General features: G+C 40.4%; 1 protein-coding gene across 15 annotated transcripts in view; it reads right to left on the bottom strand.

The window, feature by feature from the left end:
* LOC128687761 (uncharacterized) overlaps nucleotides 1-12,656 on the bottom strand; it is a 35,945-nt gene extending 23,289 nt beyond the window's left edge. The window contains exons 1-3 of one of the 15 annotated variants that reach the window (XM_070083613.1): nucleotides 12,578-12,656; nucleotides 10,379-10,550; nucleotides 1,095-1,284 (exon numbers count right to left, since the gene is read on the bottom strand). In XM_070083613.1, coding sequence (XP_069939714.1) covers nucleotides 1,095-1,284; nucleotides 10,379-10,525 — 337 coding nt within the window. In that variant the 5' untranslated portion in view covers nucleotides 10,526-10,550; nucleotides 12,578-12,656. Of the gene's footprint in view, nucleotides 1-1,094; nucleotides 1,285-10,378; nucleotides 10,592-11,933; nucleotides 12,362-12,577 lie in introns of those variants that run through there. The other 14 variants (XM_070083609.1, XM_070083605.1, XM_070083603.1 and 11 more) reach the window with 14 other exon arrangements.
* Nucleotides 12,657-13,127: the final 471 nt, after the last annotated feature.

The following is a 13,127-nucleotide window of genomic DNA, read 5'->3' as shown; positions in this document are numbered from 1 at the left end:
GACGTTTCGGTCTGACTTGGACCATTTACAAAGTCACACTGTGACTTCGTAAATGGTCCAAGTCGGACCGAAACATCGTCGTAAGCTCCTCTCTTCTATGTGCAGGTTATTTGTGTATCGTTCCAGTCACGGTATTGTGCCTTTTTTTGTTACTTAAAGAAATTCCAGAAACAGACCTCTATGGACAGATTTTTTGTGCAACAGGGGTCCAGTGACTCTCAAGCTGGTCCTAGTGCCAGTAAAAGACAAAGAAGGGAAGTAACCCCAGATAGGACCTTGATACCTGAAGTCCTTATGAAGGAGGATTCCCCTTCCAAACAATAACCTCTCCTCCTCCCTTCCCCTCCTCACTGTCTTCCATAGGCCAACAAGAGTCTTCAATAAGGGTAAGTGATATTAAATCTTCATTTATCCATTTCTTTAGTCATTTATATTTTTTCTGTATGTAAAACTATAGTTATTCTCTATAAAATGTATTTTTTGGTTAATATTTTTGGGTATCTGGAATGGATTAATTTGATTACATTATTTCTTATGGGAAATGTTGCTTCGGTTTTCGTACAATTTGACTTTTGTCAGACTTTCTGAAACAAATTAATCACGAAAACCGAGGTTCCACTGCATATTGAAATGAACAGAATAGAGGAAATCCAGCACTAATTTTGGCTAGCACAATTTCAAATTTCATCATTATACTGACTCAGAAATTGTGCAGAAGGTTGTAAATCCACAGCAGCAAGCCAGTGGAGGAGAAATCAGTGATGAAAATGAGGAAGATGTAGAAAGAGTCTCTGTTGATAAGTTAATTAAGTGTATTCTACCCAAACCACTCCGTAATCCGGCAAACTCACTAATCCGGCATACTTCAAGTTTCCATGACCGGATTAGTGATGGCCGACCTGTAATAATGACTTATCACTATTTTAACATTAATTATGTATTAGATGAATTAATGTGTCTAAAACAGCAGAAGAAAATTAACACAGAACTCAACATATTCCTGCAAGAAAATTAAGTTCAAAGATAAATACAGCAGTAAAGCAAGCTTATGTTTGCAACTTGAAAAGCATTTTTTGTATATGGCTCAATCTTACCATTTCTATCAGTAGCCTCTGAGGGATGAGGAATAATAAGTGCATCTTCTTTGGCTTCATTAGTTTGGATATCAGCTATTAGCTTACCCCATTCTTCCTCATCTTTCACAATTTTCTGCAGATTATCATTACCACCCACATATGTCTCATTAAAAAATATTTGTGGTACTGAAGTTTTCCCAGTTTTTTCCTGCAAACATCATTAAAATCAGAATGCGCAATATTTTTTGACCTTGAGATAGAAAAATTTTATGGTTAATTTTATATACAGTACCAGCTTGTGGTTACGACAAATATTTACATTGTATTTAATTCACTTATACAGTACCTCTATTGTGGTATACATATATCTAAACCTAATTCCAGTTGTTCAGCATTATCTTGAACAAGGACTTGTAAGATTATTTTTATTATGCAACACATCAACACATCTGAAGTGGAGGGAAGGTGGGGTATGGGTCGGCCTAGGAAAGGTTGGAGGGAGGGGGTAAAGGAGGTTTTGTGTGTGAGGAGCTTGGACTTCCAGCAAGTGTGCGTGAGCATGTTAGATAGGAGTAAATGGAGACAAATCGTTTTTAGAACTTGATGTGCTGTTGGAGTGTAAGCACGGTAACATTTATGAAGGGGTTCAGGGAAACCAGCAAGCCGGACTTGATTCCTGGAGATGGGAAGTACAGTGCTGGCACTCTGAAGGAGGGGTGTTAATGTTGCAGTTTTACAACTGTAGTGTAAGCATGCCTCTGGCAAGACAGTGATGGAGTGAGTTATGATGAAAGTTCTTTTTCGGGCCACCCTGCCTTGGTGGGAAACGGCCGAGATGTGTTAAAAGAAAAATCAAATTGCATTTGCTCATCCAAAATTATTTTACTGTAATCCTAATAATCTTCAAATGTAAACTTCTGTAAGATCAATACTACTTTTATATTCTATATACATATTGCATTATTATTACAATAAATACCTATTATCTTAATACTTAAGACATTGCTTGCAATATAGGCTTTTTAAAAATTAGTTATTATTAATTTTCACAATTAATTTACATTAATTTATACAGATCATACAAAGACATTGAGTAGCTATGTTCTACTCTAATTGCAAATTGTAATTCCCCACTGCATATATATTTTTTTTAACCTGGCTTTTACATCACAAATGATTGACACTGTAATAATTATTCCAAATTTTCTGTCTTTAATGAATCCTGAGTATGTATGTATGTATGTATGTATGTATGTATGTATGTATGTATGTATGTATGTGTGTGTGTGTATATATATATATATATATATATATATATATATATATATATATACGTATATATATAAGTATATATATATATATGTATATATGTACGTATATATACAGTGGACCCCCGCATAACGATTACCTCCGAATGCGACCAATTATGTAAGTGTATTTATGTAAGTGCATTTGTACCTGTATGTTTGGGGGTCTGAAATGGACTAATCTACTTCACAATATTCCTTATGGGAACAAATTCGGTCAGTACTGGCACCTGAACATACTTCTGGAGTGAAAAAATATCGTTAACCGGGGGTCCACTGTATATATATATATATATATATATATATACGTATATACATGTATATATATATATATATATATATATATATATATATATATATATATATATATATATATATATATATATATATATACGTATGTATACGTATATATACGTATATATACGTATATATATATTTTTTTTTTTTTTTTTTTCAACAAGTCGGCCGTCTCCCACCGAGGCAGGGTGACCCAAAAAAGAAAGAAAATCCCCAAAAAGAAAATACTTTCATCATCATTCAACACTTTCACCACACTCGCACATTATCACTGTTTTTGCAGAGGTGCTCAGAATACAACAGTCTAGAAGCATACACATATAAAGATACACAACATATCCCTCCAAACTGCCAATATCCCAAACCCCTCCTTTAAAGTGCAGGCATTGTACTTCCCATTTCCAGGACTCAAGTCCGACTATATGAAAATAACCGGTTTCCCTGAATCCCTTCACTAAATATTACCCTGCTCACACTCCAACAGATCGTCAGGTCCCAAGTACCATTCGTCTCCATTCACTCCTATCTAACACGCTCACGCACGCTTGCTGGAAATCCAAGCCCCTTGCCCACAAAACCTCCTTTACCCCCTCTCTCCAACCCTTTCGAGGACGACCCCTACCCCGCCTTCCTTCCCCTATAGATTTATATGCTTTCCATGTCATTCTACTTTGATCCATTCTCTCTAAATGACCAAACCACCTCAACAACCCCTCTTCTGCCCTCTGACTAATACTTTTATTAACTCCACACCTTCTCCTAATTTCCACACTCCGAATTTTCTGCATAATATTTACACCACACATTGCCCTTAAACAGGACATCTCCACTGCCTCCAACCGTCTCCTCGCTGCTGCATTTACCACCCAAGCTTCACACCCATATAAGAGTGTTGGTACTACTATACTTTCATACATTCCCTTCTTTGCCTCCATAGATAACGTTTTTTGACTCCACATATACCTCAACGCACCACTCACCTTTTTTCCCTCATATATATATATATATATATATATATATATATATATATATATATATATATATATACAGTGGACCCCTGGTTAACGATTTTAATCCGTGCAAGAGGGGTAATTGTTATGCGAAATAATCGTTATGTGAATGAATTTTCCCCATAAGAAATAATGGAAATCAAATTAATCCGTGCAAGACACCCAAAAGTATGAAAAAAAAAATTTTACCACATGAAATATACATTTTCCCACACACAAAGAGAAGGATGCATGCACAATAGTAGAGTAGTACATGCACAGTATATATTGTGCACGTACTAGTCTACTAAATGAAGAATAAATGACACTTACCTTTATTGAAGATGCAGCAATGACTGATGAGACACTGTGTCCTGGGAGTGCCTTTTCCTCCTGAGTACTGTAGGTCCTGTTTGGCATTTTCTTCCAGAACAGGCCTTATCACACTGTGTATGCCACTACGATTCTTAAATCTCTCAAACCAACCTTTGCTGGCTTTAAATTCACCAATATGAGCACTAGTTCCAGGCATTTTTCCCTGTTCACCTGGGTGTTAGTCGACTTGTGTGGGTTGCATCCTGGGAGACAAGATTAAGGACCCCAATGGAAATAAGTTAGACAGTCTTCGATGACACTGACTTTTTTGGGTTATCCTGGGTGGCAAATCCTCTGGGGTTAATTGTTTCTTGGTATTCTCAATAAGCCACACCAACAACGGTGCTACAGCAGCAGCAGCAGCTGACAGTGCAGCAGCAGCAGCAGCTGACAGTGCAGCAGCAGCAGCAGCTGACAGTGCAGCAGCAGCAGCAGCTGTACCACCAATAGTAGCGATGGTTGATTGGGGTTTATTATACAACCTGGCCAGCTCGGAGACATGCACTCCACTTTCATACTTATCAATGATCTTTTTCTTCATCTCTATTGTAATTCTCACCCTTATTGCTGTAGGGTTGGCACTAGAAGCTTTCTTGGGGCCCATGGTCACTTATTTTCCAGAAAAAGCACCGAAAACACTGTAATAATACGAAATATTCCGATTGTATGCTTGGATGTTACCGCGGAGGCTGGCTGGTAAACAATGCCACCGGCGGAACATGTGAGCGTGGCTCAGGCCGCACATTGGACGCGTCTCGGACGAAAATCGGTAAGCGGGTTTTTAAGCGGTATGTGAGGCAAAATTTTTGCAATTAAAGTAAGCGGTATGCGAAATAATCGCTATGTGATGCCATCGTTATGCGGGGGTCCACTGTATATACAGTGGACCCCCGCATACCGGACGCCTTGCATAACGGACAATCCGCATACCGGACGCTTTGATCGCTAAAATTTTGCCTCGCATACCGCCCAAAAACCCGCTCAGCGCCCTTCGTCCGAGACGCGTCCAATGTGCGGCCTGAGCCAGCCTCATATGTTCCGCCGGTGGCATTGTTTACCAGCCAGCCTCCGCGGTAACATTCAAGCATACAATCGGAATATTTCGTATTATTACAGTGTTTTCGGTGCTGTTTCTGGAAAATAAGTGACCATGGGCCCCAAGAAAGCTTCCAGTTCCAACCCTACAGCAATAAGGGTTAGAATTCCAATAGAGATGAAGAAAGAGATCATTGATAAGTATGAAAGTGGAGTGCGTATCACCGACCTGGTCAGGTTGTACAAGAAACCCAAATCAACCATCTCTACTATTGTGGGCAACAGAAAGGCAATCAAGGAAGCTGTTCTTGCCAAAGGTTTAACTGTGTTTTCGAAACAGAGATCGCAAGTGATGGAAGATGTTGAGAGACTCTTATTGGTGTGGATAAATGAAAAACAGCTAGCAGGAGATAGCGTTTCTCAAGCTATCATAAGCGAAAAGGCTAGGAAGTTGCATGAGGATTTAATTAAAAAAAGGCCTGCAACTAGTGATGATGTGAGTGAATTTAAGGCCAGCAAAGGTTGGTTTGAGAGATTTAAGAAGCGTAGTGGCATACATAGTGTGATACGGCATGGTGAGGCTGCCAGTTCGGACCACAAAGCAGCTGAAAAATATGTGCAGGAATTCAAGGAGTACATAGAAACTGAAGGACTGAAACCTGAACAAGTGTTTAATTGTGATGAAACAGGCCTGTTTTGGAAGAAAATGCCAAGCAGGACCTACATTACTCAGGAAGAAAAGGCACTCCCAGGACATAAGCCTATGAAAGACAGGCTTACTTTGTTGATGTGTTCCAATGCTAGTGGTGATTGCAAAGTTAAGCCTTTATTAGTGTATCACTCTGAAACTCCCAAAGCGTTCAGGCAAAAGAATGTCCTCAAGGATAATTTGTGTGTGCTGTGGAGATCAAACAGTAAGGCATGGGTCACTAGGGACTTTTTCTATAACTGGTTACACTATGCATTTGCCCCCAATGTCAAAGATTACCTAACTGAAAAGAAATTAGAACTTAAGTGCCTCCTGGTGTTAGACAATGCCCCTGGTCATCCTACAGACGTGGCAGAGCGACTTTATGGGGACATGAGCTTCATTAAGGTGAAGTTTTTGCCTCCTAATACCACTCCTCTCCTGCAGCCCATGGACCAGCAGGTTATTGCAAACTTCAAAAAACTGTACACAAAAGCTCTGTTTGAAAGGTGCTTTGTAGTGACCTCAGAAACTCAACTGACTCTAAGAGAGTTTTGGAGAGATCACTTTAATATCCTCAATTGTATAAACCTTATAGGTAAGGCTTGGGAGGGAGTGACTAAGAAGACCTTGAACTCTGCTTGGAAGAAACTGTGGCCAGAATGTGTGGACAAAAGGGATTTTGAAGGGTTTGAGGCTAACCCTGAGAGGAGTATACCAGTTGAGGAATCAATTGTGGCATTGGGGAAGTCCTTGGGGTTGGAGGTTAGTGGGGAGGATGTGGAAGAGTTGGTGGAGGAGGACAATGAAGAACTAACCACTGATGAGCTGATAGATCAACTTCAAGAGCAAGAGGCCAGACCTGGGGAAACTGGTTCAAAGGAGGGGAGAGAGAAATTGAAGGAATTGCCTACTACAAAGATTAAGGAAATGTGTGCAAAATGGCTTGAAGTGCAAACCTTTTTTGATGAAAATCACCCTCACACAGCTATTGCAAGCCGTGCTGGTGACTGTTACAATGACAATGTTGTGAACCACTTTAGACAAATCATAAAGGAACGAGAGGTACAGGCCACTATGGACAGATATGTTGTGCGAAAGAAGTCCAGTGACTCTGAAGCTGGTCCTAGTGGCATTAAAAGAAGAAGGGAAGTAACCCCAGAAAAGGACTCGACACCTCAAGTCTTAATGGAAGGGGATTCCCCTTCTAAACACTAACACTCTCCCTCCCCTCCTCCCATCCCATCAATCATCACCAGATCTTCAATAAAAGTAAGTGTCATGTAAGTGTGCATGCCTTTTTCAGTTTGTGTGTATTAAAATTAACATTTCCTGTGGTAAAAATTTTTTTTTTCATACTTTTGGGTGTCTTGCACGGATTAATTTGATTTCCATTATTTCTTATGGGGAAAATTCATTCACATACCGAACATTTCGCATAACAGCCAGCCCTCTTGCACGGATTAAGGTCGCTATGCGGGGGTCCACTGTATATACATATATATATATATACATATATATATATATATATATGTATATATATATATGTATGAAAGATGAGGTGAATCATAGAATTGATGAGGGAAAAAGAGTGAGTGGTGCACTTAGGAGTCTGTGGAGACAAAGAACTTTGTCCTTGGAGGCAAAGAGGGGAATGTATGAGAGTATAGTTTTACCAACGCTCTTATATGGGTGTGAAGCGTGGGTGATGAATGTTGCAGCGAGAAGGCTGGAGGCAGTGGAGATGTCATGTCTGAGGGCAATGTGTGGTGTGAATATAATGCAGAGAATTCGTAGTTTGGAAGTTAGGAGGAGGTGCGGGATTACCAAAACTGTTGTCCAGAGGGCTGAGGAAGGGTTGTTGAGGTGGTTCGGACATGTAGAGAGAATGGAGCGAAACAGAATGACTTCAAGAGTGTATCAGTCTGTAGTGGAAGGAAGGCGGGGTAGGGGTCGGCCTAGGAAGGGTTGGAGGGAGGGGGTAAAGGAGGTTTTGTGTGCGAGGGGCTTGGACTTCCAGCAGGCATGCGTGAGCGTGTTTGATAGGAGTGAATGGAGACAAATGGTTTTTAATACTTGACGTGCTGTTGGAGTGTGAGCAAAGTAACATTTATGAAGGGATTCAGGGAAACCGGCAGGCCGGACTTGAGTCCTGGAGATGGGAAGTACAGTGCCTGCACTCTGAAGGAGGGGTGTTAATGTTGCAGTTTAAAAACTGTAGTGTAAAGCACCCTTCTGGCAAGACAGTGACGGAGTGAATGATGGTGAAAGTTTTTCTTTTTCGGGCCACCCTGCCTTGGTGGGAATCGGCCAGTGTAATAATAATAATAATATATATATATATATATATATATATATATACGTATATATATATATATATATATATATAATATAATATATACATATATATATATATAATATAATATATATATATAATATATATACAGTGGACCCCCGGTTAACGAACTTTTTTCATTCCAGTAGTATGTTCAGGTGCCAGTACTGACCGAATTTTTTCCCATAAGGAATATTGTGAAGTAGATTAGTCCATTTCAGACCCCCAAACATACACGTACAAACGCACTTACATAAATACACTTACATAATTGGTCGCATTTGGAGGTGATCGTTAAGCGGGGGTCCACTGTATACGTATATATGTACGTATATATGTATATATACGTATATATGTATATATATGTATATATAAACGTATATATGTATATGTATATATACAGTGGACCCCCGCATACCGTCGGCATCACATAACGTTCAATCCGCATACCGTTCGCTTTTATCGCAAAAATTTTGCCTCGCATACCGCTCAAAAACCCGCTCACCACTCGTCGTCCGAGACGCGTCCAATGTGCGCCCTTAGCCAGCCTCACATGTGCCGCCGGTGGCATTGTTTACCAGCCAGCCTCCGCGGTAACATCCAAGCATACAATCGGAACATTTCGTATTATTACAGTGTTTTTGGTGATTTTATCTGCAAAATAAGTGACCATGGGCCCCAAGAAAGCTTCTAGTGCCAACCCTACAGCAATAAGGGTGAGAATTACTATAGAGATGAAGAAAAAGATCATTGATAAGTATGAAAGTGGAGTGCGTGTCTCCGAGCTGGCCAGGTTGTATAATAAGCCCCAATCAACCATCGCTACTATTGGTGGTACAGCTGCTGCTGCTGCTGTACCACCGTCAGCTGCTGCTGCTGCTGCTGCACTGTCAGCTGCTGCTGCTGCTGTACCACCGTCAGCTGCTGCTGTAGTACCGTCTGCTGCTGCTGTAGCATCGTCTGCTGCTGCTGTAGCACTGTCAGCTGCTGCTGCTGCTGTACCACTGTCAGCTGCTGCTGCTGCTGTAGTACCGTCTGCTGCTGCTGTAGCATCGTCTGCTGCTGCTGTAGCATCGTCTGCTGCTGCTGTAGCACTGTCAGTTGCTGCTGCTGCTGTACCACAATCAGCTGCTGCTGCTGCTGTAGCATCGTCTGCTGCTGCTGTAGCATCGTCTGCTGCTGCTGTAGCACTGTCAGCTGCTGCTGCTGCTGTAGCACTGTCAGCTGCTGCTGCTGCTGCTGCTGCTGCTGCTGCTGCTGCTGTAGCACCGTTGTTGGTGTGGCTTATTGAGAATACCAAGAAACAATTAACCCCAGAGGATTTGCCACCCAGGATAACCCAAAAAAGTCAGTGTCATCGAAGACTGTCTAACTTATTTCCATTGGGGTCCTTAATCTTGTCTCCCAGGATGCAACCCACACCAGTCAACTAACACCCAGGTGAACAGGGAAAAATGCCTGAAACTAGTGCTCATATTGGTGAATTTAAAGCCAGCAAAGGTTGGTTTGAGAGATTTAAGAATCGTAGTGGCATACACAGTGTGATAAGGCCTGTTCTGGAAGAAAATGCCAAACAGGACCTACAGTACTCAGGAGGAAAAGGCACTCCCAGGACACAGTGTCTCATCAGTCATTGCTGCATCTTCAATAAAGGTAAGTGTCATTTATTCTTCATTTAGTAGAGTAGTACATGCACAATATATATTGTGCATGTACTACTCTACTATTGTGCATGTATCCTTCTCTTTGTGTGTAGGAAAATGTATATTTCATATGGTAAAATTTTTTTTTCATACTTTTGGGCGTCTTGCACGGAGGGGTGTTAATGTTGCAGTTTAAAAACTGTAGTGTAAAGCACCCTTCTGGCAAGACAGTGATGGAGTGAATGATGGTGAAAGTTTTTCTTTTTCGGGCCACCCTGCCTTGGTGGGAATCGGCCAGTGTGATAATAAAAAAAAAAAAAAAATATTTCTTATGGGGAAAATTCATTCGCATACCGATCATTTCGCATAACAATGAGTGGAATATTATGAAATATTTCGTAGGAGCACTTGAGGGGGACCTTCACTCACTGGTAAACAATGCCAGACTGGCTGGGTAGGGAGGCCGCCCCGGCTCACACCGTGCGTACGCGTCCCGGACAAACTACTATTCGCGAGTCAACCTATGAAAAGCGAGTCCATGTTTATACGAAAATACCCCTATGATTGGCGAAATTTACGATTGCCAAGAACTACGAAAAGCGAGGGACCACTGTAATCTAAAAAGTATCTTACCTGCAGCCAGCTCCTCACGGCTGGAAAGCGTTCAACCGGTACATCAATGAACGGAACCCCAAGGTCTTTCAGCGTTTTCTTGGCAGCAAGACAGTGAGGGCAGCTGACAATGGTGTACACCAGCACCCGGCCTCGCACCTCCAACATCCTTCACCAGGCAAGATACACAAACCTGCTGCAGGACTTACATTTTTGATGAATTGTAGGAATATCCTGGGTTACATCAAAATAAAATATGTCACTTTTTTATGCTTGCCTTTTTAAACACAATTAAATTTTTAACTTCTGCGTACAATTTACTTACGTACAGTATAATATACCTTCGTATATAACTTAATCTGAATATCACATTAAAGGAGAAGCTTTAACCCTGCATGGGTCACTAGCACTATTAGATTAAGTTTATTCAAATATAGGTACACTTCAATACATAAAGTATCATACACAGCATGTGTAGATTACCTAGGATAACCCAAAAAAGTCAGACACAGTTACCTATTTCCTTGTATATCCTATTATGTAAACCTTAACAGTTAAAACAGATGGGTAACTCAACTATGTCAAAAGGAGATATACTAGGAATAAGATAAACTGAGGTATTTACATTAACATAAATACAGATACCGTATTTCGTGGCTTATTAGACGCATTTTTTCCATAAAATGTCTCCAAAAACCTCCTTGCGTCCTATAAACTGAACTAAGGTAAGTGACGGGAGATATAAGTTTGGGGTGTGGGGTGGGCTGTATCTCTACCACATCCAATGCCAAGCCATTGAAACTAAAATTAGTCTCATAAGCCGCAAAATACGGTACATAAATTATTATACATAGCAATATGTGTACATTACCTAGGATAACCCAAAAATAAAAGGTCAAAGTGACTTATTTCTACTGGGTCCTTGTAATATCTTAATATTTCAACCTTAAAAGTTAAAACATTATTATTATTATAATCAAAAAGAAGCGCTAAGCCACAAGGACTATACAGCTAAAAGTTAAAACAGTTAAGTAAAAGATGAATAGGCTTAATCCAAGAATGGGGGGATGGCTCCAATTTCCTGGATCGAGAGCCTCTCACCTTTATTCAAAACATCCTATCCTACTCCCCCCAAGGGTTTAATTGAAACAGTTAGGCCAGGTTAGGTAAGATTTGCCAGGAAACCAGCGTTTCCTGACGCGGACCTTAATCATACGATGGCCCGCAGCTGGAGCTTTTGGTCATCTGACCGAGGCCTTTCACTGGCTCACGGGTCTACCCGCTAAACCCGTAGGATTATACAGCGCATGTGGGGGGAGGGGATGGAAAGTATTCAGGGAACAGGAGCACAGATCCAATTCCCTGGATCAAGAGCCCCTCACCAGCGTCAAGGAACCTCCCTTGAGAAGGTTACAATATCATACATAACAGCATATGTGTAGAGAACCCAGGATAACCCAAAAAAGTCAGAACTCCTGGCATGTAAACCAGCAAATATAATGTATCAGACACAGTCAAAAGACCTTCACCTACAAAGGTGATAAAGGTAATAAAATATATTTCGTTAAAGACCTACTTATCGTTTTTTTCCGTAATAAGTTGCCAGTTTTGAGGATGGATGAATTCCTTGACAACACTGTTGACACAGCCACGACACCTGTGTCCTTCCACCACTATCATTATATCTTTATTAACTACAAGTACATATACAAGGTATACAGACCATAGCTGACATTACTGACATACTATTATATAGAAAGTCACTTGTTATGCTGAGAATTTCGGGCAAATTTGGTCAGTTTTGTCCCAGGATGCGACCCACACCAGTCCACTAACACTCAGGTACCTATTTTACTGATGGGTGAATATAAACAATAGGTAACTTATGGAAACTCTCCCTAATGTTTTCCAGCCGTACCGGAGGAGACTCGAACTCTGGACCTCAGTGTGTGAGCTGAGTGAGCTACCAATGGAGCTACGAGACACCGTGTTATTATTATTATTATTATTATTATTATTATTATTATTATTATTATTATTATTATTATTATTATTATTATTATTATTATATTATTATTATTATTATTATTATTATTATATTATTATTATTATTATTATTATTATTGTTATTATCCTCGGCGTAATTATTATTGTTGTTTTTATTATTATTTATTTATTTATTTACTTATTTTAGCATCAACAATGTATAGGTAAACCTACGGGCAAAATTCGGTAGGGTGTTTCTGGCAACGGACGGACGGAGGATCGAGCACCTACTAGCCCTTGTGGCTAGTTTTTCCCCTCTTCCCTGACCATGATTGACATTCAAGATCACATTTTGATAATTACATTATGGTGCATTTTTTTTACCACTTTTCTTTTATAAAACAAAATTGAAATTTAGCTACAGGAGATCTCGACTCCTACAGATCAACGAGGAACACAACGGCGCTTCCGAGACTCAGTGTTGAGGACCTCATCTTTGAACCACTTACTTGGCTGTGTCAACGCTAAGACCCTTCTAGGGAAGATTCCTTGGTGCTGGTGAGAGGCTGTTGATCTAGGAAATTTCACCTATTTTTTTTCCGGGATCAAACCTGACTGCCTGCTATTTCTCAGGCGCTGTATGACGCCCTACGGGCTTAGCGTGCAATGCTGGGTTTGGCTCCAGCCATTTCAGTTCCTTATCACTGTAGGCAACAAGAGCATTTCACCCCTCCGTGGAAGATATGTTCATTTAATATCACATACCTGCAAGTCCCTCCCAAGA

Source organism: Cherax quadricarinatus, chromosome 10 (genome assembly GCF_038502225.1).
Source record: "Cherax quadricarinatus isolate ZL_2023a chromosome 10, ASM3850222v1, whole genome shotgun sequence".
Taxonomy (NCBI): Eukaryota; Metazoa; Arthropoda; class Malacostraca; order Decapoda; family Parastacidae; genus Cherax; species Cherax quadricarinatus.
The sequence above is the reverse complement of the archived record's forward strand: the minus strand, read 5'-3'. Positions and strand labels throughout refer to the sequence as shown.